At 51.3% G+C, this 25,711-nt stretch overlaps 7 protein-coding genes and 1 pseudogene across 8 annotated transcripts, besides 1 other annotated feature; 7 read left to right on the top strand and 1 right to left on the bottom strand.

Moving 5' to 3' along the window:
- Nucleotides 1-25,711: part of a sequence feature (contig 1.12 753..174100(-1)) that runs on past both edges of the window.
- ANIA_11280 (uncharacterized protein) lies at nt 949-1,306 on the top strand (the record flags this gene model as incomplete). The annotated part of the gene is made up of 2 exons (XM_050613318.1): nt 949-1,171; nt 1,266-1,306. The coding sequence occupies 2 exons, from the start codon at nt 949-951 to the stop codon at nt 1,304-1,306; spliced, it is 264 nt and encodes an 87-aa protein (XP_050469144.1).
- ANIA_00744 (uncharacterized protein) lies at nt 3,177-4,991 on the top strand (the record flags this gene model as incomplete). Its single annotated transcript, XM_050613317.1, has 7 exons — nt 3,177-3,292; nt 3,354-3,420; nt 3,483-3,895; nt 3,967-3,994; nt 4,061-4,344; nt 4,412-4,576; nt 4,646-4,991. 7 exons carry the CDS (start codon nt 3,177-3,179, stop codon nt 4,989-4,991), a joined length of 1,419 nt encoding a protein of 472 aa, XP_050469143.1.
- ANIA_00745 (rRNA 2'-O-methyltransferase fibrillarin family protein) lies at nt 6,177-7,774 on the top strand. The gene is made up of 3 exons (XM_050613316.1): nt 6,177-6,492; nt 6,678-6,814; nt 6,872-7,774. Exons 1-3 carry the CDS (start codon nt 6,387-6,389, stop codon nt 7,580-7,582), a joined length of 954 nt encoding a protein of 317 aa, XP_050469142.1. The 5' UTR covers nt 6,177-6,386; the 3' UTR covers nt 7,583-7,774.
- Nucleotides 8,129-9,094, top strand: ANIA_00746 (SDR family oxidoreductase; the record flags this gene model as incomplete). Its single annotated transcript, XM_653258.1, has 1 exon — nt 8,129-9,094. One exon carries the CDS (start codon nt 8,129-8,131, stop codon nt 9,092-9,094), a length of 966 nt encoding a protein of 321 aa, XP_658350.1.
- Nucleotides 9,295-11,183, top strand: ANIA_00747 (mitochondrial processing peptidase). Its single transcript, XM_653259.2, has 5 exons — nt 9,295-9,514; nt 9,570-9,695; nt 9,744-9,821; nt 9,885-10,579; nt 10,626-11,183. Exons 1-5 carry the CDS (start codon nt 9,365-9,367, stop codon nt 11,014-11,016), a joined length of 1,440 nt encoding a protein of 479 aa, XP_658351.1. The 5' UTR covers nt 9,295-9,364; the 3' UTR covers nt 11,017-11,183.
- On the top strand, nt 12,657-15,030 carry ANIA_00748 (bZIP transcription factor; the record flags this gene model as incomplete). The annotated part of the gene is made up of 6 exons (XM_653260.1): nt 12,657-12,768; nt 13,225-13,299; nt 13,344-13,718; nt 13,807-13,934; nt 14,259-14,795; nt 15,016-15,030. 6 exons carry the CDS (start codon nt 12,657-12,659, stop codon nt 15,028-15,030), a joined length of 1,242 nt encoding a protein of 413 aa, XP_658352.1.
- On the bottom strand, nt 16,951-17,880 carry ANIA_00749 (annotated as a pseudogene). The gene has a single exon. A coding segment is annotated over exon 1 (930 nt).
- Nucleotides 18,374-25,234, top strand: ANIA_00750 (uncharacterized protein; the record flags this gene model as incomplete). Its single annotated transcript, XM_653262.1, has 11 exons — nt 18,374-18,492; nt 18,553-18,782; nt 18,842-18,973; nt 19,037-21,809; nt 21,892-22,015; nt 22,131-22,163; nt 23,114-23,164; nt 23,697-23,962; nt 24,163-24,253; nt 24,471-24,755; nt 24,899-25,234. 11 exons carry the CDS (start codon nt 18,374-18,376, stop codon nt 25,232-25,234), a joined length of 4,440 nt encoding a protein of 1,479 aa, XP_658354.1.

Here is a 25,711-nt window from a genome sequence, read left to right as displayed (position 1 = left end):
ATAGGAAGGTATCTCATGAAGCTGAGCCAGAAGCCTCTATGCCAGGGAGACGGAGAAATATATTTGGTACCTAGACAGTCCAAATTGACAGGTTGATTGACGGTGAGTTTTCATTTACCATTTTGCGGCCGTTTCCAAAGAAGGTTCTTATTGATAAGTCTCGGTAACAGCGCAATCCTTCTGGTTAGACTATGAAGACGTTCACTCGCAGAGTGCCCCCCAGTCAGACATACATGGACACTCAGACCTGGCACCGGGCCCTCTCTAACTACCCAGCAAAGAGTGACAATTGAATACGAAGAACATATCATGGATGGTAGGCCGACAGAGGATTGACGGCTTATGCCAACCATGTTAGGGACGACGGTGCTTGGACTATTAAAAGCCGCCTTCTATAATGATAGCAGGCGCCCCAAGCAGAAAAGACCAATGGGCCATGCCCAGATTTGAGATGGCGAACCCAAGAGTCATTAAGATCAAGGAGAACCGGCATACAACTGCGAGTTCTGATTGAGACCGGGCGCTTAGGGCTGCCACTCACCACTCCCACTACTATGGGCATTCAATCTTCTCATAAGAGAGTAAGATCTGACCCGGACCAGTCAGTACCCTTGTCGGTTGGCGAGCACACCCCTGTCCTCTCCAACTACCCCGCCACGGGTGTAGCCTCCATCAGGGACGCCAGCACCAAGATCACTTGGGTATCCTTGTCTTCTCACAGTCCTGAGCCTAGAGGAAGTATTATTTGCCAACAAGGCGCTCGCTGTCCTTATACAAGTCCAGTACAGTTTGTCTATCTATGTTCCTCGAATTCTCCAAGTTTACTGACGTACCCTCAGACCGTGTTTGTGACCCGCCCTAGCCGCCAGTGCGTATTGTGCCGCGCGTACTACTGCGATCTCCAACTCCACAACGTCGACATCGACGCGATACCTCCAGATGTACAATATGGCCACGGATGCTACCACCGGAATCAAGGCAATGCAAGGACAATGGGAGGACATTTCCGTCTATAGATTCGAGATTCGCGAGCACATGATTATGGCATTCGAGGGTGCTTCGTGCAGCATCTCGGATGTCAATGGCCAGCACCAAGCTAGTTTCGCGAGCAAGGATGCGCTGGTACTTCGGGAGGTTCGACCTGGGGATAAGTGTTATGTCCAGAGGGGTCGTGTGAAGTTCGACAGGATTTTTTGAATGGAGGGGCTCGTCAATCACTTGTTTATTGCTCCGGCACTAAATACCAGTGTAAAGCATGTATACAGGCGCTTGCTTGTTCGAGGCACCTGCAGAGACGCCAGGGTAGACTTGCTGGTCTAATTAAAGACCATTTGTTGTCATGTCGGCAGATAGACAGCTTCTTCTCATTGATTCCTCAGAAATAATCCTGCTTCAGACCGACCTTGCTAACCCTAAGCAGCCCTAGAACCCTAATACCGCACAGACGACCATAGACCCAAGCATGGTCCCAAAACTGGCATGATACCTCTTCATCAATATCTGTTTCCCTCTGTTCCTGACCCGATGACTCTGAAACGACGCTCAATGAAGGACCGCGAGTCCAAGAGCATTGCCAAACCGCGAGGCGTTGAAAACTGCATCAGCCAAGGCCTCATGTCTTTCGTAAAGCTATCGGTAATGACAATCAAAGCGGCTGTGTAGGGGACACTGAAGCTAATGGGCTGCAGCACTTGGGCGACAAAGACTTTGGCCCAGTATGGCGTAGAGGGGTGGAAAAGGGCCATGAGTAAGGGTGACCCGGCGCAGTCGGCGGAGGCTGCAGTGACGATCTATAATGCGGGAATTCGGTGTACGAATTGTTCTACCATTACATTTCTCAGAACGCTGGCGACATGACTAGGTAGGATGCAAGTGGATGCTTGTAGGGCGGAGAGGCCTTGAACTTCCTGAAAACTGGGTCACGTTGTTCATCAACGTCAAAGGAAGACATTCATGAGATGAATCAGAGCCCGTTATGTACATAAAACTGGCGAAGAGCTCCATGGCGTTTAGTGCCTCGTTGGAAAGCGCGACCGTAGCACAAATACTCGAAAATGATTTGCTTTTCCACAGCGCGTTGGGAATGAGGGTTGGATTTCCCTCTTCACCTGATGATGCCGAGGAATAAGTAAACTTGCCAAAGGCTCAATCGTATGTTGTCTTGACGACAAGAGGAAAGGCGCCAAAAAAAGAGGAAGAATGTCCCGAGAAGGATGGCCAAATAAAGGTCTCGACAGAGCACATGTGCTCTAGAAGCAGCATCTGGAGATGTCTAGAGGGAAGTCCATAGTTCTGATGATAAGCCACCTTCGCGATAATAGTACGAGCTTGAAGACTCAGACTCATGGCGGGCCTTGATATGGACCCGTCTCCGGCACAGAAAGCACAATCAGAACCAACAGACCCCAGGCTAGATCTTGACGAATTAGTACATCCGCCTCCACTGCGTGTGGTAGTTGATGGATTCTCCAAGCACAGGTTCCAGGACCGGACTAATAAATGGCGCCGGCGAGATAACTGGCATCGGCTTCTGGATCTCATCCTTCACAAACACCCCTACGTGGCTCCTGCAACAGAGAGGAAAGCACCTCTTGCGAAGCTTTTGAAGAACTTGCCAACAATGAGGGTCATTGTTTTCTTTCGATGGCCGATGGAGTTATCCAAATGATGAACATCGTCCAATTACCTAAGTAGAAAGGCCTGCGGTCGTAGTGCTCACTCAGCGGGCCGGTCAGTAACGGACCAAGCCGATGCCAAACACGAAGGAAGACAGTCCAACAGTTGCGAGGAGAGATGGAGTGCTGATTTAGATAGTAATTTGTTCGTAACTAGCTGTGTAGATCGAACTGGCGCATGGCCTGAGTCAGTCAGTGATACTTCATGCTACGGATGGCAGACGCTCCTGGTGCAAAAGATCATGACGATAATCCACCTGTCTCAGCAACATATCTTGGGGAAACGGCCTGCTAACCGTCTCCATGTTATCCATAATGGTGTTCAAGACTGAGGATGGGAATGCAAGAAGCTCTGCTTCTTGATTCATACGGGTAAGAAACCCTAGGTGACTTGGCCCTAAGTGCCTAGTTCTCCACACTCCACACTCCACACATAAAGCCTCAGGCTCTCAACTACTTCTCACCAGCACAAGGCGGGGATCACAGACGCACCAAGCAAGCATGACAGATTATCACTTGTCAAAACGAGCCGCTTACAACTCTGTTCATGGGGATGTCTGGGGCCCCAGAGAACAGTCAATGGGTAACCCATGGTCCCCTTTCAATCCGACCGGGACGTGAGTCAACCACGAGAGCATACCTACATGAATCGCTTATATAGACTGACTTGAAACAAAGGGTCAACCTCCGTCTTGCCGAGAATAGCCTTATGCATGAGGAAATTGCCCAGTCCATAAAGTCGGAGGTGAGTCCTACCGATACTTCCAAGACCTTTCTTCCAGAGCTCACCTATTAACATGCCACTAGATTAATGTCTTGCCTCTTGAACACCTCACCTACAGCACAGGCCCTCGAGGCTCGCGCCGTCTTCGAGGCGCTGCTGCTGAGTTCTTGAACCAGGCCTTTCACTCTTGTCAGCCCATCACAGCAAACGACATTTTCGTCACACCCGGCCTGGCAAGTGGCATTGACGCCTTGGCATGGTGCATTTGCAACGATGGCGATGGAATTCTGATTCCACAGCCGCTTTACAATGGATTTCGGGTTGATCTCCTGAGCCGGAGTAATGCCCACGTGGTCCCCGTGCCATATACGGGCGTCGATGGGTACTCGTCGCTGGATGATCTCTTCCGTCCGGACGTAAATCGGAAGGCGTTGAAGGCTGCATTTGAAAGAGCTCAGGATAGTGGTATTACTGTCCGTGCCCTCTTGATTTCAAAGTTAGTACTTACTGTTCATCTTGCGCTCGCCGTCAACCTCAGCGAAGCAACTGACAATTCGCAATATCCAGCCCTCATAACCCGCTGGGAAGATGCTATGTCCGTTCTGTGACCTTGGTCCCATTACCGCAGTGCAGTCCAGACAAAGCTGATCAATTTTTATAGCCGCCGGAAACCATTGAGGAATTCATATTGTTCTGCGCCGCGCACCGCCTCCATTTGATATCCGACGAGATCTACGCACATTCCGTCTTCAAAAACCCAGCTTTACCAAATGCAACACCGTTCGTTTCAATTCTATCACTCAATCTTGTCAATTCCCATACCATAGATCCTACCATGATTCATGTGCTCTACGGTGCAAGCAAGGACTTTTGCGCTAACGGCTTGCGCCTCGGCATTGTTTGCACACGCAACCAGGGTATCATCCGTGCGATGTCTAGTATTAGGTGTGAATATACCTCCAATTGGACAGAACAAAATCTCACTAACATTATGGCGCTCGCCTCGCTCTAGTATGTTCTCTTGGTCGCCGCATCTCCTCCATGACGTCTGGGCCAGGATGCTGGAGGACGAGCAATGGTTGAAGAGCTTCATGGCGAGAAAGCGCGAGCTCATGGCTGATCACTACGAAATTGCCGCACGCTTCTTCCGCGAATGCGGGATACCTTTTTATGAGATGTAGGTGAGCCCGGCCTCTATAGTTTCGTCAGTCCCAGTTTCAGCTTACCAACCACTAATCTTACCTAGGAATGCCGGACTCTTCTTCTGGATCAACCTTCAACACCTGATTTTCCCAGATTCAAAATCGAGCTCGGAGTCAGCGTCAACTGACACAAGTAAAAAACCGTCTTCGTTGAGTATTACCTCCTCAGACTCTGACGAGCATCGGCGACGCGAGCAGAGGATCTGCAATATCTGCATGGAGCACGGCGTGCTCATCGCCCCTGGGCACGTGTACATGGCCGAGGAACCCGGCTGGTTCCGGATCACGTTCACGGTCGGCAGGGAGGCGTTGGAGGAAGGTCTTAAAAGGCTGAAGAAATCCCTTTTGCGTGTACGAGCGGAGTCCGAGGAGGGCGTAAAGCCGCAGTAGTGAAAGGAGTGCGCCCGTCAGTTGGGAAGTACGGAGTTAACACTCAAGATAACACTAATCCGGTGGACTGAGACGGCTGCGCTGGCAGCTTGGACATGGCTTGAAACAGATAGGTGCACGAGTAGGCCTGGTGGTCATTATGGATGGAGAGGATGAGATACACTTAGCGACCAGTATCAGGAGGAATCGAGGATTTTTATTCGGCATACTCTCCTACTATGCTAGCGGATTGGGAGTATATCTTATGGTCCATATTGGATTTACACCTCACAGCTTACACCGGCTTCATTCGAATCCCTTGAGATTTGAAAGGCGGCTGGTCCTCATAAGCAGCAGACATTCTACAGCCATGCCGAGTAATTATAGGTACCATCCCAAGCCAATGTACCTCTCCACCTACACTATTATTATCACAAATGAATCTCTTGTGATAACATGCAGCCTGGCATTACAATCAGCCCCAATAACCCAAGTGCGAAATACCTGATGCCTTTTCCATGAGCCGTCTCCGTCTCCTGTATCCCCTCGACTGTCATCATTGTAACTGAGCATAAACTGGGTGTGCAGATATAGATATCACAATTTCGCCCAAAACCCCTCAATGTAGTCAAAGCTTGGATCTGAATGTCAGTTTCCAGATAACCGGTCCACACGAGCCTTTATGCTACATATCTCCTGGGTTGATGGTAGCTACGAGACCGTGCTCGATGCGTCCGTAACGATTAATCAGCGGCTGGGTCACAACGCTGCGACCTGGCCGCTGACCTTTGCGGGTGGTGTTGCCCCGGCATTGAAACCCAGATCCTTGAAAAGGGAGCAGTATAGCTACGCGACAGGAGATAAAGGAAGAGAAGCGGTGGGACATGTTGCGGCAGGGGAAGGCTGTTAAAGCAGCGAATGTCAATGCTTTTCCTGAAGAGGTACGCGCTATACCGCAAGCGACAGTTCAATACCTCCGAAATAGGCGGTGGTAAGTGGCAGAATAATGCCTCAATGAGGGTTGTTTTCAACTCCCGCTAACAAACATACTGGTGGCTAGCGCGTTTTGGATCTCGTCTATGGTCACATGATCCCAAGCCCACAGAGCTTGACTGAGCTATTCCACAAACGCACTAGCGCCAACAGATTTTCGAAAGATCCCAAGCGTCGGTTGAAAAAACTCGACTGCAACAACGACGAGCTCCACGGCCATCCCCGAAAATTGACTGCCAGAGCGGGCGTGATATTTTCGAGATTCATTTTCTGAACGACGTCTCCTCATCGCATCTGACGCTCATCGCGCTTTCGAGTGACCCTCTACCGTCCGAACCTTTTTCGAAAGCTCTTGCGGTAGCCTCTTTCCACGGCTCCGATTTCCAATAAACTTATCAACACAACTTCAATCCACATATCATAATGGCTTTCGGTGGCCCTCGAGGAGGAGGTCGCGGTGGACCTCGTGGTGGTGGTGGTGGTCGCGGTGCTCCCCGTGGCGGCGCTGGTGGCCGTGGTGGTGGTCGAGGTTTGTGACCGACCTACAATTACAGGGATGGGAGGATGCTAGGTTGCGGTACTTCCGGATTTCAGTCTGGCTACAGTGTCTACGGACGCTTTTGCCTAGGAATCGTTAAGCTACAATGCGACGCGGCATCCTCCTTGATCTTCCTTTCACGAACTGGCGCTAATTCGTTTCTTCGTTGACTTCAGGTGGCTTCGGCGGTGCTCCCCGTGGTCGTGGAGGCGGTCGTGGTGCTCCTCGCGGTGGCCGTGGTGGCCGCGGTGGTCGCGGCGGTGGCCGTGGTGGTGCTAAGGGCGGTGCTAAGGGTGGTGCCAAGGTCATCATCGTAAGTTGATTTCCAGGCTGTTACGGTAACCTAGCATTTGTTGACCAGGATCTCTAGGAACCTCACCGTCACGCCGGTGTTTTTGTTGCCCGCGGTGGTAAGGAAGATTTGCTCGTCACCAAGAACTTGACTCCTGGCGAGGCCGTCTATGGTGAGAAGCGCATTGCGGTTGAGTCTCCTGCGGGAGAGGATGGTGCCGTTACCAAGACCGAGTACCGTGTCTGGAACCCCTTCCGTAGTAAGCTGGCTGCCGGTATTCTCGGTGGTCTGGATGACATCTACATGCGCCCTGGCTCCAAGGTGCTCTACCTTGGTTCCGCCAGCGGTACATCCGTCAGTCACGTCGCTGATATCGTTGGACCGACCGGAAACGTCTACGCTGTCGAATTCTCCCACCGTTCTGGCCGTGACCTGATCGGCATGGCTACTCACCGCACCAATGTCATCCCCATTGTTGAGGACGCCCGTCACCCTCTGCGCTACCGTATGCTCGTCCCCATGGTCGACGTTATCTTCGCCGACGTTGCCCAGCCTGACCAGGCCCGTATTGTCGGCCTGAACGCCCACATGTTCCTCAAGTCTGGCGGTGGTGTCATCATCTCCGTCAAGGCCAGCTGTATCGACAGCACAGCCAAGCCTGAGGTTGTGTTCGCCCGCGAGGTCCAGAAGATGAGAGATGAGAAGATCAAGCCCAAGGAGCAGCTGACTTTGGAGCCCTTCGAGCGAGACCACTGTATCGTCTCCGGTATCTACAATCGTTCGTCGTAAAAGCCAAAAGCAGGGTCCTTTATAACGGTTTTTCTTTTTCCTTCTCATGTCTTAATCTTGTGCTCTGTCCTGGCGTCGAGTGTGCTACGATTTTTCTTGATCTGTTTCGCTTTTTGTTCAATGTCAGGAATTTAGATGTGTTTCTGGACATGTAACGTGCATGGAGTTAATTCATTTTCTCTCTTCAATTTCCAAGGCCTGGTATCCGAGTAATCATGTGCCGTAGTCAATATCTCGGACTTACGCCGGTCCCCAACCTCTATCACGCCAGCTCGGTTGTCGGACTGTTGCCCGACCAATTCGCCTTCGGAATTGTTGCGGGACGTTAACTGACACTGGCTAATCACAGTCGATCCCCTACGCAGTGGAAGAATACCTACGTAGCCATAGGGGTGCAGAGCGGGGATAAATCCTGGGGATGCCCCGCAGGACACCTAAGTACTTAAGAAGACCGTGGAAAGACTCAATCCAGCACATTGCCTCTGCGATTCGTCTGTCATCTTCTGTCACTTTTCATTGTTTCCTTTACACGCTAGAAAATCCAAGATGTCTGTCCTTATTACCGGCGCAGGCGGCTACGTCGGCCAGGAGCTGGCGTCTGCCCTCCTTGCCAGCTCCCCAGATTTGACTGTGACCCTGGCAGACGTCGTGGCCCCAGTCATCCCTGCATCTGCAGCGCAACATGCGTCACGAACAAAGTGTATTCAAGCCGATCTTACTTCACCGAAAGTAGTCGACGAACTCTTTACATCGTCCAACCGCTATGACACAATCTACCTCCTACATGGAATCATGTCCAGCGGCGCCGAGGCCAACTTCGAGCTTGGAATGCGCGTCAACTTCGACGCAACTCGGGATATCCTCGACAGGCTCCGCGCCGTCCAGCCCGGGGTCAAAGTCGTCTTTACGTCTAGCCTAGCGGTCTACGGACTTGCGCCCAAGGGCTTCGTGATTGACGAGACAAACTTCCCACCCGTACCTTCGTCATCCTACGGCACACAGAAGCTTATGATCGAACTGCTACTCAACGACTACTCTCGTCGTGGGTTCATCGACGGTCGCGCCGTCCGTCTCCCTACGGTGACTGTACGAGCCGGGAAACCAACGCAAGCGGCGAGTAGCTTCGCGAGCGGAATTATCCGAGAGCCATTTCACGGCGAGAAGGCGATTCTGCCAGTTAGCAAGGACACAGAGATGTGGATCTGTTCCCCGTATACGGTTGTCAAGAACCTTATCCATGCGGCCACGGTCCCTGCTGAGGCGTTTGGTGATTCCAGGTCTGTCAATCTGCCTGGTCTTGTGGTTAGCGTGCAAGAGATGTTGGATGCCTTGGAGGAGATCGGTGGCAAGGAGAAACGGGCGCTTGTCGAGGAGAAATACGATGCGGATATTGATCGAATTGTGCAGACGTGGTCGCCGCACTTTAACCCGGCCCGAGCACTGAGTTTGGGATTCTCGGAGGATATTCCCATGATTGAAAATGTGCGGCAGTACGCTAGTCAGTTCAAGTAGAAATATCAATAGAACAACTGAAATTGGTATAATGGAGGCATTGTTGATAGTAGTTGATCGGAATGATGTAGTGGTGTCTAAACTAGGTGGCTCTGTTAGGCCGTAGGAAAGTGTCGGAGCGGTCTTGGAAAAGCAAGTCATGTGATTGGCTGACTGGCTGGCGAACAATTTGACGACTCCCGAACTTCAACCTCGCAACTCCAGGGTCGCAGGCTCATCATCCTCTACTCTACCTCCCCCCCTCTCCACATCCACTATTTATCCCTCACAATGGCTTCCCGGCGCCTAGCGTACAACTTCAACCAGGCTCTGCGCAGTCGCGCCGCCCTGAAGTCCATCCAGCCCGTCAAGCGTGGCTTTGCTTCTCCCGTCGCTCTCCCGTCCACCACTCAGTCCACCACCCTCTCCAACGGTTTCACGGTACGACGACGCATTGGCTCTTGAGATTGTGTCCTGGCTTTGCTAACGACTATAGATCGCCACTGAATACTCGCCGTGGGCCCAGACATCGACCGTCGGCGTCTGGATCGATGCCGGTAGCCGAGCAGAGACTGACAAGACCAACGGAACCGCGCACTTCCTGGAGCACCTTGCCTTCAAGGTGTGTTTCCTAAAAACCCACAATTAAATGATGGCTAACAGGTCATAGGGCACTAGCAAGCGCTCGCAGCATCAGCTGGAGCTCGAGATTGAGAACATGGGTGCTCACCTCAACGCCTACACATCGGTACGCTCGGATTGATGGAACGATCGATGGTTTTGCGTCATTGCAAACTAACAATGCTTTTAGAGGGAAAATACTGTCTACTACGCCAAGTCTTTCAACAACGATGTCCCCAAGGCCGTCGATATCCTCGCCGATATTCTGCAGAACTCCAAGCTCGAGTCCGCTGCCATTGAGCGTGAGAGGGACGTGATCCTCCGTGAGCAGGAGGAGGTTGACAAGCAGCTCGAGGAAGTTGTCTTCGACCACCTTCACGCTACCGCTTACCAGCACCAGCCCCTTGGCCGCACCATCCTCGGCCCCAAGGAGAACATTCAGACCATCACCCGCGACAACCTGACCGACTACATCAAGACCAACTACACTGCTGACCGCATGGTCCTCGTTGGTGCTGGTGGTATCCCCCACGAGCAGCTCGTCAAGCTCGCTGAGCAGCACTTTGGCTCGCTCCCAAGCAAGCCCCCAACCTCCGCCCTTGCCGCCCTCACCGCTGAGCAGAAGCGCCAGCCTGAGTTCATTGGATCCGAGATCCGTATCCGTGATGATACTCTTCCCACTGCTCACATCGCTCTTGCCGTCGAGGGTGTCAGCTGGAAGGACGACGACTACTTCACTGCCCTTGTTGCCCAGGCCATCGTCGGCAACTGGGACCGTGCCATGGGCAACTCTCCCTACCTTGGCAGCAAGCTCAGCTCCTTCGTTGAGCGCAACAACCTTGCCAACAGCTTCATGAGCTTCTCCACCAGCTACAGCGACACTGGGTAAGCACCTTGTCCCGCTTTATTGGCTCTTTCACTAATTTTGCAGTCTCTGGGGTATCTACCTCGTCTCCGAGAACATGACCGGTCTTGACGACCTTATCCACTTTGCCCTCCGCGAGTGGTCTCGTCTGTCCTTTAACGTCACCGCGGCCGAGGTTGAGCGCGCCAAGGCCCAGCTCAAGGCTTCCATCCTCCTCTCCCTCGACGGTACCACCGCCATTGCTGAAGACATTGGTCGCCAGATCATCACCACCGGACGCCGTCTCTCCCCTGAGGACATCGAGCGCACGATTGGCCAGATCACCGAGAAGGACGTGATGGACTTTGCCAACCGCAAGCTGTGGGATCAGGATATCGCCATGAGCGCCGTCGGCAGCATCGAGGGTATCCTCGATTATAACCGTATCCGATCGGACATGAGCCGAAACGCCTACTAAACGCCTAGCTAGAATATGCGGTTTCTTTTGTTCTGCCGATCTGATGCCTTGTTTTGCGAGTGGTGATTTAATAGATAGATACGGTGAGCGAGGAGGATGAAGCTGAAGCGTGTCCTGTACAGTACGCAACTGTCACTGATATATCAAAATGTATTCCTTTGTTCTTGATTCGTGTCTCCTGTAGTGTCAAGTTAGCAGTTCTACCCGGTCCTGGTACTAACTGCTTTGGTTGACGCTGCATTGCGTAACGCAGAGAGCCTGGCAGGATCACGGTGGGAGCTTAATGTGAGAACTCAGTGTTACTCTTAGAGACTGCACTCGTAACCTATTAAATCCAAATAACACATATCAACGCCAATCCTCACCTCGCCGTCAACTTTTAAGAGTCTATCGTAGTGTGATAGTGCCACCAACCGATTTGCATCACTATAAACCCCAAATTTACAGGATAGCCCCTTGGTGGCCTTGACAATGGTAGCAGGCTGACGAAACCTACAGTAATGATATACATCCGCCCAAATATGCGCAAATATTCCGAATAAGCGCCTGGGCAAGAACCCGGATTAATAACTGGACATTGGGTCCCTCTGGCCATACCGCCATAAACATGAGACCTCATATTTCCAATCCCCGCGCAGTGCGTCCCCGAGCATCCTATTTTGAAAGGTACCACAGGCACTCCCGCCCGGTGTACATGTTATACCAGTGTGATCGTCAAATCGGATTCGTGACGCTTGCCAGTAAGAAGTGACAGAATCTTGTTATACCCTTTAACCGGACTGTAACGGTAGGAAGCTCTAATCTGTTTTTGCATCCCCATCCTTCACGTGATCCTTGGCTTCCTCGAAGGAAGAATTGAGACTCAAGAATAGACTATGACAAAGCCCGAAACCGAACAAACGGGTTGGATCGAGGGTTAGGACCCGTACCCAAAGCCCGCAAACCCGCTGTTCAGCCGCCAAGAACCATCTTACATAAATCTCGCCGATAGGCTAGATGCTCTGTATAAAAATGCTGACTCATTTTATACAACGTGTTTGTGTTGTTGGCAAACCGCTGGCTACCCAAAAGCCCGTACGGGTTCATGGTCTGGGCCTATACTTATTCAGAGTAAGCCGCGGGTTCAGATAGTGTACCCAAACCTGATCCGTGACAGGTAACTCGCGGGTCGTGTCAAGGTCTGCTCAAGATCTCGACTGCTCCGAAAGATTTTATAAGTTAATTTGCCGCTTGCTGTTTTATTAGGACTAAAATTCCAAAGGCCTTGGAAGCCGCATGCACCCAAGTCTCGGATTACAAAACACTACTACCTTTTGCCAGTACCAGTCAACTGTAAATAAGTTAATCTCAGTGTCCATTTCTGAACAGAAACAGACCATGAATCCCATGTAGTTAAGGAAAACATTGCATATTACCATGATACCAATGTTCGGACAAGCTGGATACTGCTGCTATTGCTGAAATTGAAAATGATCCTGAGATAACTGAATCTAGCAAAAAGTTTATTGACTCGAAAAAATAGCTCGTCAGCTTCATAAGTATAAGCGTCTAGCAATTAAAAGCTATTGGTAAAGTGAAAGCAGCAAGAAGCACCTTCTTAGAAATAGGAGTTTATCAAGAACTTGTGGAAGGCCTCCACCATGACTATATCATGGGAAACAAGTTTGATAAGAAAGACCCAACGAATTTTGACATATACTACAAACTATTGCCAGAAGGAACCAGCTGCAACAGATGCTGTTCACGGAGAATGTATTATAGAGACCTTTCACGGCACTTGCAGATATGCCTAACCTTCACAGGAACAAGAGGCATATCGTCCTGGTGTATTGCCAACGGACGGGATGTGCCTAATCTAGAAGAGAAATGTCTAATATGTTGCTTTCTAGTGTAATTATTTTGCTAGCTGAGGCAACCAAGTCAACCATTAGAACGGGTTGGCCGGATGACCCGCGTACAGGAATTAGGGCTACACAATAGAGTATGCCAGTTTGTGGATGCCCATAACTGGGGGAAAGGCACCAACCAAACCCAATTCAGCTTACTATAGCTATCCAAATAGTGCTGACACGCTCTGGCTTAGCGGGAAATTTTGAGATGTCAGCGGTAATATTAACTGCGGTAATAATGCACCACCTTAAAATAGCCTTTACTACTGATTTTGCTGCATCAAGGCCTTATTTGCTGCTTTTATTATATTGCTATTAGATTCCCCTCGAGTGACACCTCTTCCATGTGACAGCGTGGCCTCGATCTCTAGCTATGGCATAGAGTACGTCGTTTGTATGTTGCTTGAACAAGAGCTAGGCTACTGCAACGCCTATCAGGCCACTTCCAGTCAAACCCTGCCTTTTCCCTCCCGATCATCATCTCCAACACAATGCAGAATTTTTCGAAACAAGACAGAAAACGCGCCCAAGACAGAGCCGCCCAGCGAGCATCAAGGACCCGTATCAAGGATTGGCTGGCCCGTCTGGAGTTTCAGATCGCCCAGCTCCAGGGCGGCGCTGACCAGGCCCTGCTGAAGGAAGTGAATTGCTTGCGACAGGAACGGTCACAGCTGCGGACCTTGACTGATCAGTTCCTGAACGTCGCCGGCGCTGTGCACATCACTCTGGACCCCATGGACGACGGCCTTGGCGTCTTGTCGCGCCAGTCGCGCAATCCACGGCCAAATCTCCTCAGTAACATTATTCAAGACTGTGAGGTACTCAAAACCACGCACCAGACGCCTCTCACGGATCCGTATCCCATCCTTTGCTGGAATTCTGAATGGCTGGAACACCACAGTAGCCGACAAGGAGAAACTGGTCCAGCGCCTCATGGCCAATCTTCATCGCAGCCTCATACTCGAGCGACCCTTGGTTCGCCTTATTGACCAGCTTGCTATTCTATATTTGGCGCAGATGTCACTGTTGGTGAGATTTGGCCCTCTCCCGGTGACTTTTCTCTGTCTCATCGGATTTATGTCCCAGGTTCTGCTTGCCCAACACGAGGCTTACCGAGTTATCTGTTCCATATCCCTGGCTGGTTGTATCCCATGTAAGAGGCCTAACCCTAACCCTTCGAACGTTTGCTGGCCTCGCGAATGACATCCGCAGACCAGCTCAAACATCGATCGCGCATAATGTCACCATCGACATGATCCCATGGTGAGTTGCCCTTGGTGCACCAAACTAATAGATGGTTGATGGAAACCAATCAACCCTAGGCACCAGCTACGCATGCACCCTTTCTCTTAGCCGGACGTCGTGAGTTACGACACCAAGCCTTGCAATGACTTTGCGACGGCCATCCTCCGTAACCTGCTTTTCGTGCCCGAAATCAACTTCGAGGACGCTTACATTGTCGATGCAGACCATCGACTAACTTTAAGTCCGCGATTCAGCCAGCTATTCTCTCCCGGGGCCCCTATGCCGCCGTTTGCCGTGAAAACGGTGAACACGGCCTTTTTAGGTCAGTATCCGGCCTTGCGTGAACTCGTTCCCGAGTGGCAAGCGCATGATCATGTTTCCCAACCCCACAAATTTCGCCCCAAGGGATCCCAAAATATCACCGCACTGCCTAACCAGTCCCGCCCCAGCGGCTCCAGCGCCGGCGACGACCAGCAGAGACTCGAGAGACTCGGCCATGCCAGCCCTGGACTGCTGGAGGGCAAGCCCTCCGTGGACGCGACACAGAACGTGTCCGCCGGCACCCATCGTGAATCGCCGCTTCTCAAGTGGGCGATGTGTCCCTTTCATCCTCGATGGCTCTTCCACCGGCGTCCCCCAGACACAGTATGTCCGGGCTTGAGCCAATAGGGAATTGGGATGAAGCGTTTAGTGTGTTGGCAGAAACGGATTCCATGCCTGCCTGGTTGCTAGATCCTGCTGGCGACGGGCTGGATAGTCTGTGATGAGTCCTGTGAGAGACCAGGAGGTAATAAGTTCAGATTGAGAGAAACGCCCTTCAGGTTTTCTAATCATTCACACTACTCCATGTGTTATAACCACATAGCTCGCAGCTGGATAGGTGCATCTAATATAGCCACCCTCCGACAACACCGTCCAAGAGAACTACAGCGTAATCAACATCCATAACCAATCTCGGGTCGCATGCGCAGGAAAAACCCCCTGAGGCACCTGTATAGATGACTGTTGTGAATATGTTCTTTACTCACCATCACGCGACCGCTAATGTCTTTTACAACTTCATGGTCAACATGGGGCTCGCCCCGGTGGCCGCGGGGTACTGTACGATTGCTCAGGGGCGGCACTGGATCTAGTGGTGGATGTTGATCATGCTAGCTATCAATACGCTGCTGTTATTCTTGCGTCTAAGGAACAAAGTCCGTTCCTACGTTCCTCGGGCGGCCTAGCAGGCGTGGACACACCGGAGGCAAAGCACTGTCCAAAAGAGCCCACGTTAAGTCCGCCAGCAATGCTCAGGCCACTGATAAGCTGGCCACCGAGCCAGATGATACCAGCGAAAGCTGTACCGAGAACGTCTAACCCTGATCACAAAGAGAGACAATTCAATCGGGGAAGCGTCAAGCAGCCGCTGATTCTTTCTCTGCAGTCACCTTTACAACATTCGTATGGGGCTGCCTCTCCTGGTTTTCAATCATCACAACAACTCAATCCTCATACCTTGCGCTGTCCCCATATAAATATAATCCCTCAGAGATTGGCTATATTATCTTCCTCCATTCAAGATCGTAGGTGGTGTGCTCAGCGGACCGATAAACGACTGGTACGTCCTTTGGCGGGCAAAACGCAACAATGACATTTCAAGCCTGAAACAGACTACATATGGCCTTACCCGCTATCATTTCTACGCCCGTTAGGTTGCTTGCTTCTGATATTGAACTGGCAAAGGTTGGCCGGATGCACACAAACCCCAACCGTATGGACTAACGGTGGCAGGGCTGGCCGGGGCCCTGGGCAGCGGAGTCTTCGACATCCATGTTCGGCACCGGCGCTCATGCGCTTATGTATTTTGCGGATGCTATCAGGAGTAGGTGCACGCCGCTCAATCTCCCCCGTCCCTTCATACCGCTCATCTTAACTTGCTGTGGATAGATAATTGGCGACGCACTAGTCGGCGTAGACTTCATCCGCAACGGCCTAGCGACCGCCTTGGTCTTTGCATTGACGCCGTAATCGAAGCTTCTGATTTAATCAATATGTTTATTGCGGTAGCGTGCACTGCGACGGCTAAGACGCTAACGATGATCACTATGATGTGTTCGGGGCGGCTAAGGGCTTGGACGAAGGCAAGTATCGACAAACGATGGCGTTGCAACGGGAGCTTGGGTGTCAAGTCAAAAAAATATTGGAGCGAGGTTGGAAAAAGAGACCAAATGTAGAACACCCTATTCTCTTCCTGTACTCGGGCCTGGAAAAGGCGTAAATTGCTGTTTATCTTATGTTAGACGAGAAAAGGGTGCTGGGAGAGGGGTGCTTACCTCGTCTTAGGTGTGCTATCTTGACTATAAGGTGTGTTGATCATCCGGGCTCACGTTCACTGTCGCATTGACGGAGTATGCCAAAGATGCTCTGGCCGGATTAGTTGTGGCAGACATGGATGTCAGGGAATGGATTGATGGATGGACGAGTCTTGCTAGTCACGTGTCTGAACTCTGGCAGTTGCGTCCATGTCTTGTAAGGGAGGTGGGCTGATGGAGGATAAATGGGCGTAGGGAATGCGTGGCGCAGCTCGATCACCCAAGGTAATGAAGGCTGCTAACAGGCTGGGTAGTCCCTGTGTGACTTGGTTTGGACTCGTAAAGGTGGCAAGTGAAGAGTGGGCCAGTACAGATGATTTGATGGTTTGAGAGATGGAGATGGCATTTAATACAGATCTGGCAGTTGTACGAAGCAATAGATAGAGAAGAGTCGGTGTATGTGACTACGATGGCGCTTGCCAGTGGCTCGGGTACTAAGTGGGCGACTACACGCACGTTTGATTATGTATAAGATCTACTTGTATAGTGATTTTGGTCATGTCTGACTGCCCAATTGACTGCCGATCCACCCGAAAGACAACCCCTCTGAAACAAAAACAGGCAGTAGCAAAAACGAGGCTGAGTTGTAAAAAGGGCGTAGGTGACGTACGTCGTCCGCCGAGCAAACATGAAAAAGAAAAAAAATCAAGAAGATGAGCGGAAAGAGGGAAAAAGAAAAAGAAGAAGAACGAAATGGAAGACAACTGAGGTTTATTTTTGACGATGCGTTTTCTGATGTGTCTTTAGGTGGTCTTTCCTACCAAAACGCTTCTCGCAGTTGGGACAGGGGTAGGCGTTGCGAGCGATGTGAACTGACTTTAAATGGCGTATCAGATCTGCTTCGCGGGCGAACACAGTGGTACTGCGGCAGCCTTTCCACTCGCACTGAAAAATCGGCGCATCCCCATTCGCGAGACTGCTAGGCCAGGGAGAGTTAGAGACCCGGCTGTAACAGTCGTGAAGAACCCTAGAAGGAGGAGGTCTGCTTACAGTAGTGGCTCGCCAAGTGCGTCGACATTCGGACAATAGGAAGTTAGGGCTGGGTTAGGAATTGCTTGTTTCTGGATGTCGCCCTCAGGTGCATTGGTCAAAGCGTAGCCGATTTCTGGCAGCATCTCGTAGGAAACTTTGCTAGGAAGATTACTGGTCCCAGGGCCTGGAAGGGGTGTGTCCCTAGCCGCCTGCTCTAGTTCAATCCCATGGGGATTTAACCAATCCTCGACAGGGAGGTATGGGCAGTCCCGGGTTGAGAGGCTGGGTACAATTTGCGAATTGGCAGCGGCTGTTGCTTGGGGATGTGTCGAAACAAAATATACACCATTCTGCTGTTCGGCATTGATACCTGGCAGACGGGAAGCATTAGTTAGATGTTCCATCGCGACAGCTGGCTGGGCAATTTCAAGGATTTGCAAGCAGATCGAGATGAAGGGGGGATGTCTGTTGACCGGGCCTACTGGACGGAGGGAGAATGGGGTTTTATAGAATTGAGCTTCGACAATTGTATGCGTTCTTCGAATGAAGCCTTGATTGTGATCCTAACAATAGGGAGGCGCCGCAACGTTATGTCTCTATACTCCCTTGACCTTAAAGTGGAGTGAGAATTTGAGAAATGGCCAACCAGGAACGATACCAGGTACTAGATGATGCGGCGGACAAACAGCCCCAGGCGATAGGAGACAATGGGCTCCACAGTGTGCGAAAACTTTGGACGCAGCCAATAAGGCTGCGCGGCAGCAAGCCATAATGCATGAGGCAGACTGCAAAAGGTGAAAGTAGGAAGATTGGAGACTCAGCCTCGTCCGCAGTCCATATAAGGGCAGCTGCGCGCAGCCCACGGGCAACCTTTGCTCACCGATAACAACGCCTGCCATGGAAGACTCACTGTGGGAAGCATACAAGCCAGAGCTGCATCGACTGTACATACGAGAGGGAATGACCTTGTCTGCAGTGATGGAGTATATGGAATCCAAGTACAGCTTCGGCAAAACGTGAGCTTGCCTCTTGTCCCTTGCCTCTTGATTCCCCCAACCATACTAAGGACAGGTTAGAAAGGCGCAGTACACAAAACACTTCGGAAAGTGGGGTTTCCAGAAGAATCAAAAGGTTTCAGCATCTGATGCTGTCTTCATTGAGAGACGCATCCAGAAACGAAAACAAGTGTTCGACAAGGAGAGCGAAGTCTACATCGACGGCGTTGAGTACCCTTCCAAGAAGCGCAAGAAGGCTCCGTATGGCAAAGCATATGTTTCGACAACGGAACGTCTTCGTCTTGCTGGTGGTAGGCACCATCCACGAATGTCAACTGGTCTGATATAAGCTGATGCGGTTCTCTCCTAGCTCCCTCCCCATGTACCCCCGAGGGTATCGTCGTCTGTACCCCAGCAACACCAGGGATGTGGCTTAACTGGGATCTATCTCTTCCGTGGCTACGGTTCTCAAAGCTATTGCGGCCGCCGACGCAAGATGAAGGTACGGTGAGAATCGTGTCCGCAAGTTGTTGGTTCGGGTGGATGTCTGATATCTGCACTCTAGATCTACTTTCAACCAGCCCTACCCTGGCGGTAACCTCACCCCGAGGGACAAATGTCTCATCGTACGCCCCGAACATGGAACTGTTGAAACGCTTGGGCTCGGTCGTACCGTGGAACCGACTGACCCATCCACCGAACGTGAATAGCTGTTCACGCACGGCGACGGCACTGAGCATCATTATGCCGGCAGAGTCCGAGGGTCAACTGCGCGGCTTGGCCAGCCGATTCGCTGAGTCCAAGCAATCAACAATTGATATCCTGGGAGTTGAGTTGTTCTTGCTGTCGAATAACCTGGTCTCTCATGGGCCCGATGGGAAAACCTTTGGTAGCATGAGATCTCACGACCAGCGGGTGTTGGAAATGTTCCGATTATCCAGCTGGAACAACGTAGCTCGGCTTAAGGTCCTTGTATCAAGCCAAGAACCAACAGCTGGGGCCATAGCAGAGCAGCTGTTTGCCAGCTCCGTGCGGGAGATGGAGATAGAGAGTGTTAGAATGTTGCTCGAGGCCGGTATGAGCCCCAATGGCTATATTGACACTGTTGACGAGGGGTCACTCACTCCCTTGCAATATGCTACGCTTGCTCTTGGTTCGGGGGATCCCAAAGCCTTGCAGCTCCTTGAACTTCTTCTGTCCCATGGTGCAGATCTCGACAAATCTAGCAACGATATTTCGCCCCTTGGATATGCACTTCAGATCCATAGCCTGGAAGCCATTGATGAATTACTCTCCCATGGAGCATATGCCACACCGTCATGCCTAGCATTTGCTGCTTATAGTCTCAAAGATTCAGAGCTCTTCAAGCAATTACTGGGTCCAGATACAGATGTCAACGCACGGAGCGGGCTGCAGGGCCCCAGTCCATTGAGCCAGGCTGTAAAGGGCGGGAACATCGAAATCATCAAAGTCTTGCTTGATAGAGGAGCCGATTTGAATGCACTAGTTGACATTGAATTCGACGGAGATTGGGCAGTCACGACGGTGCTCGGATACGCTGTACAGTCAGCCGGGCTGGAAATTATCGAGACTCTACTACATGCTTGTCTGGATGTCAATCCAAACATCGACGGGTTGCCCTATGCTTCCCCTCTTGTCCTAGCCGTGGCTAGAGCTAAGGCTAATCCTCGGCTGGTTAACCTTCTACTCCAAAAAGGATTCGATATTCAGATTGCCGATGATTGTGGGGCACAAACGCTCTTAGAGCGAGCACTAAAAGCGAAGAATACAAGCCTGTGCGAGATACTGATCCGAAACGGGGCCAGGATAGATAGGCCATTTTCTGACAAGGAGCATGCTACCTCTGCTCTTGTTTGCGCTATTCAGACCGGTGCCGCTGAAGTTGCTAGGTTGTTGATCGATATGGGAGCACGCTTGAATGATTCTTATAGCAATTCTCCCGGAACAGTACTGGGAGCAGCCATTGAGCGGGGGGATATGATTATTCTTGATATGGCATGGACTGCTGGCGCTGTCTCAGTTAACCCAAGACTTGGGAGGCTTGGTAATATGCAGACGGCAGTATACCTGGAGCAAAGAGGATTGCTTGCAGATATCCTCAACATGGCCGGGACCCCGCTCCTAGGAGCCGCACTATCGGCAAAGGATGATGGTTTAGTATGGATGCTGCTATCCTACACATTCGAACTCAACCGTGTCACTATGGACACCAGGATCCATGACCACCCTGTAACCTACAAGGACCCGCTGCAGGCTGCAATCAGAAATGGGCGTCTCTCAATTGCATATGCCTTACTTGACCGCGGCGCGAAGGTGACCGATAGTGATATTGCAGATGTTGTGATGTATCTGGATAGTAATGACACCACTGAAGGTACCGAGTTACTCCAACGCCTACTCAAGGACTTCCAAGGAGCAGCCCCCACTGCCACAGCAGAGGCAATTCTATCGGACAGGTTGGACCTATTTGACTCTCTCCTTGCCGCGCGTATTGATCCAAGGGGGAAGCCACAACAATTCCTGGACGTGTGGGAGTTTGATACAGGAAGAGATTATCGCCTTGATCCGCCAGAGTCCATTCTCGAGATAGTTTGCCAAACTGGCGATATGATGGTGCTCGAAACTCTCTTTCAGGCTTGCCCCTGGGATTCAAGGCTCGTTGGTCGTGCTTTGACACTGTCAATTCTCTTCAACTATACCGAATTGTTTGAATACTTGTTTTCATGGGCTCCTGATATCAACCAAGAGATTGCGATCCACCATCTGGACACTGAGGACGAAGAGGGGTTATTTGTTTCAGGGTATACGGAAGTGGTAACTCCGCTGCAAGTTGCATCAAGAGACCAACGGGTATCCGTGGTACAAAAACTGCTTGGACATCCAAATATTGATGTCAACTACCTGGGCGCAGGTCCCCGGCGTCGCACAGCTCTTCAGCATGCCGTCGGGAATGGAAACATGGAATTAATCAATCTCTTCCTTAACCGTGGAGCCGACATCAACGGCCGTCCTGCCCGAGATGGTGGAGCAACTGCACTGCAGATAGCAGCAATTCAAGGATATCTCGGGATTGCCCACAGGCTGATTCATCTGCATGCCAATATCAACGCCCCCCCTGCAAGAATAAATGGTAGAACAGCCCTGGAAGGAGCAGCAGAGTATGGCCGGATTGATATGCTCCAGATGCTTCTTGATAGTGGCGCTTCGGTCACTGGGGATGATGGGCAGCGCCAGTACCACCGAGCTATTGAGCTTGCGGAGAGAAATGGGCATCATGCTGCCGCAAGGCTGTTAATAGCTTTCGAGCCACAGGGTGTGTAAGTCCGGTAGCGTCGTCAGTTGCTATTCTGAGTCAATGCATTACACAGTCTATATCACATAATATGTTCTAAGTAAAAGGAGCCTCCGCCGGGTCGATTGCAATATTGTGGTTTTGAGAGATTGGCAAAGAGAGGAGCTTAACGATCATGGGAGGCAGTTATATCTCTCTGTTGTGTTCGTCTCTGCGCAAAGTCCGGGGAAAGTGGGTATGGGGACCGAGGTGGAATGTGCAGCTGTCGGGGTTGAGACCATTGCGCGTACCCGATCTGCCCTATGAGCGTATATTGCACGAGTGGGAGACCCTACAATGCGTCTAGAATCTCCAAGCCGAACGACTCCAGTCCTTCAAGGTACGCCAACCCCACCACCAGTCTTAATCAATGAATCGATGCCTGGCACCTCATGAATTCATTTGGGCTGAGCTGTACCGTTCGTGGCATGAGTGAGACGCGGGGGATGGGCGTGTGTACGTCTGGGAGCATGCCGCAGTTGTTGCAGTCGCTAAAGAGACAGAGGTGGGGAGATTACAGGATTAGATACTGGGAAGAAGGAGACAGGAGTAAAGGGCAAGAAAGAGGGGAATATACTCACGTCTCCGGGGGATAAAATATGGTCTAAGAGGGCGCAGCCGCGAAGGAATCGTGGTGGATGTGGAGCCCTATATTCGAACCTAGGGTTCAGAGAGTAGGATGTGCAGATGTTGTTGCCGCCGGTGGAGGATTCTCAAAACACATGTAACTTGCCCATTGAAATCCACTACCACTACTAAGAAGGAGATTTGTTCGGCACGGCGGCCGGGGATCGGCTAGATAGACTGAGCTAGACCAACTTCAAGCGGTACTCCGTTGAAGCTGTACCGCACTGATTGTAAAGGACGGTGGGGAAGGCAAGCAGATTTGAAGGTGAATCAAGGCATGCACAGCGGCGGCAGGCAAGGTAGAAGAAGAAATTATTAGGATGGAGATAGCCGTATCAAATACAGGAGAGCAAATTAACTCGGCTGCACAAGGCGATGCAGCAAAAGGCAGGTTCATGATACTGTAACTAAGAGAGACAGCAAGAGCATATAGTTTGTAGATCAGATAACAGAAATTACTTCTGCGTACCATTAGAGCATCAAAGCAAGGACCTAGTTAACTGTCGAGGCAGAAGAGCAATCTAGGCAGGATCAAGGAGTATAGAAATAGCCGTGTAGGAGACAGATGGAGAGATACGCGAACAAGCTAGGCTTACTAAACTGCGCGTCTTGAAGAGCCCCTTAAGAGCTAGCAGAAAGCTGTAGATACTGGTGTCTTTGCAGAGTGACTCTGAATCAGAAAATTCGAATTGTGAGACGGAAGATGAACCTAAGGTGAGCGACCAAAGAAGGGCCACAAAGGCAGTGAGAAAGACGGCAAAGATGTAGCCTATCCTGACACCGGACATTAAAGAACCTAGACAGAATCAATAGAATTCGCAAATAGTGTTGGTGGCCTCCTTGCCCGGCAGCACTGGAAGTAGCCGTTGAATTGTTGAAAGTATAATCCTATAAGAGTATACCGCGAGAGCAAAGGTCTATAGCTTGGAGAAGCAAGGCAAATGAGGAAGTCAACTGATAAGAGTGATATCAGTGTTAGTGAGATGATTACCCACTGAGCTATGTAAGCGGCATCAGATAGTCTATCTGCGTAAGAGGCCGATCCACAAGCAGCTACTGTAGACTTAACGACGGCGTAGAGCAATTAGTCTAACGGACTTCCTTACCCCAACTCATCCTTCGTCTTCTTCTCCTGTAATCCAAACTCCGTCTCCAGGCTCTCCCGCATTGGAACCTCCTTCAAGACAAATGCGACCAAAAAGCCCAGAATAGCAAATGCGAAGCTAACATACCACACTATACGCAGACTATCAACGTATACGCCCATCACGACAGCCTTAACATGAGACCGGTCATTCAGGGAAGCCATGAACTCGTTCGTAGCAAGCTCGTACGCACCGCCGTCGGCCAACCGGGCCTGCAACAAAGGCTCTTGGCCCAGACGGCTCGGGAGGAAGTGATTAACCTGACTGTTAAACACAGCGGAGGGGATTGCAACGCCCCAGATGCTACTGAGACTGCGCAGGAAGGCCCAGGTGGCGGTCGCGACGGCGACATCGGTCTCTGGGAGGGGTGCTTGCAGGGCAGGCAGTGTGGTGGTTAAGAGGGTGCCAACGCCGGCGGCGCCGAGGATTGATAACCCACCCAGCTGCCTGTGGAGGAATTGTCAAGGAGGGTGAACAGGCTAAACGCAATAACTAAAGGGGCAAAGCCGGCGAAATGAAAAGGCCGATAGCGGTTCAAAGTTGAAAGGCTACTGCCGGTGAGGATAGCAAATGGGATGCTTGCCACAGCGCTGGGGAGGAGGTTTACGCAGGGGATTGGGGAGGCTTCCTCCACCGCTTGGAAGTAGACCGGGAGGAAGTAAGTGATCCAGTAGGTGAGTAAGGCGTGGATGAATGCTAAGCCAAAGGCGCCGAGGGAGGTGCGGTAGCCGAAGAGGCGGAGCGGCATGGTCGGTTCGTCGGTTGGCAGCAGAGTCGAGGCTTCAGGGGCAAGGAAAGCGATGAGTCCGAAGAGCCCCAGGATCAAGGGCACGAGGGTCCGCCATGAGGACTAGGCGTGCACGGTGCCGCCCCAGGTTAGCGCTAGAAGGATGAAGAGTACGGAGGCGACCAGGAGAGCGTTGCCTAGAAAGTTGGCGGCGGAGCATGTTGCGGATGGAGACTTTCTTGTAGTTGACTTTGAGAAGGGGGATGATGAGGAGCAGCGCGACGCCGCAGATGGGCAGGTTGAGATAGAAGATCCAACGCCAGGTAACACGTTGGGTCATGAGACCGCCAATAACAGGGCCCAGCGAGAGGGCGACAGCAAACACCGAAAAGATGACACCCATGCATTTGGGCCGCTCGTGCAGCGGGAGGAGGTCGCAGATGATGGTATCGACCAGGACATTGATGCCGCCGCCGCCGATGCCTTGAATAGTGCGGCCCGCGATGAGTGCCGCTGTGCTCTTGGCTCAGAGACGGCTGAGCCAACGCCGAACAGGACTACTGCGAGGATGGTCAGGCTACGGCGGCCGAAGATATTGGCCATCCGGCCGTAAAGCGGTTGGAAGGCGGCCATGGTGAGCATATATGCATTGGAGATCCACACCTAGGCATCGCCCGAGTTCAGGCCACGAACGATGGTGGCACGGCTGTCGAAATGACGGAGGCTTCCAGCGCGGATAGCAACGAGGTGATCGTGAGAGCTGCAAAGATGGCCTATCTCAACGATCTATTAGATCAAGTACAGGATGGGGAACACGTGGATGAGGCCTTACCCAGAACCGCCAGCCCTTTTTGGCCAGCGGTGGCTGCAAAGACGGAGACAGGGAGGGGTCTGTGGGCATGGCTTCAATAGTAGATATCGGATTACTGGGAGTAGCGAATTACTGAGAACAGAGCTCGAATCAGCTGGAGTCTATGCGCGGAGTCACTCTTATACAACTTAGGGACGGGTAATAGACCCTAAGTCAGGGCTGGGTGGGGCACCTGACATCGTACTCTGTAGGATCTGACATCCGATACGGTGAGTCTTTTGAGTCAGGATCGTAATGGAATGCTCAGAGAAAGCAGGGTGAGTCTTCTTGGCTACCCGTAATTAGCCTAGTAAGAAGCAGATGCTTTGAAAATAATAGATTACTGCATTTGCTAGACAATTGGTGCTTTGATAGATACCAACAGGCAGTTGCGATTGGAGACGAAATATTCATTATTATTTGGGAGATAGCTTGCTGGTCTCCAAGAAAACTGTTAGTTCTGTCTCCTTAATTATAGGAAGAGATAGCTACAAAAATCAGCAAACTGTCTTTTGAAAATATCTCATTGGCAAAACTTG

Source organism: Aspergillus nidulans, chromosome VIII (assembly GCF_000011425.1).
Source record: "Aspergillus nidulans FGSC A4 chromosome VIII".
NCBI classification, from domain to species: domain Eukaryota; kingdom Fungi; phylum Ascomycota; class Eurotiomycetes; order Eurotiales; family Aspergillaceae; genus Aspergillus; species Aspergillus nidulans.
The sequence above is the reverse complement of the archived record's forward strand: the minus strand, read 5'-3'. Positions and strand labels throughout refer to the sequence as shown.

Coding starts and splice junctions, on each gene's coding strand:
- ANIA_00747 (XM_653259.2), top strand. CDS start 9,365: ATGGCTTCCCGGCGCCTAGCGTACAACTTCAACCAGGCTCTGCGCAGT. Junction 9,515..9,569: donor CCCTCTCCAACGGTTTCACG/GTACGACGACGC, acceptor TAACGACTATAG/ATCGCCACTGAATACTCGCC. Junction 10,580..10,625: donor ACCAGCTACAGCGACACTGG/GTAAGCACCTTG, acceptor CTAATTTTGCAG/TCTCTGGGGTATCTACCTCG.
- ANIA_00745 (XM_050613316.1), top strand. CDS start 6,387: ATGGCTTTCGGTGGCCCTCGAGGAGGAGGTCGCGGTGGACCTCGTGGT. Junction 6,493..6,677: donor TGGCCGTGGTGGTGGTCGAG/GTTTGTGACCGA, acceptor CGTTGACTTCAG/GTGGCTTCGGCGGTGCTCCC. Junction 6,815..6,871: donor GTGGTGCCAAGGTCATCATC/GTAAGTTGATTT, acceptor CAGGATCTCTAG/GAACCTCACCGTCACGCCGG.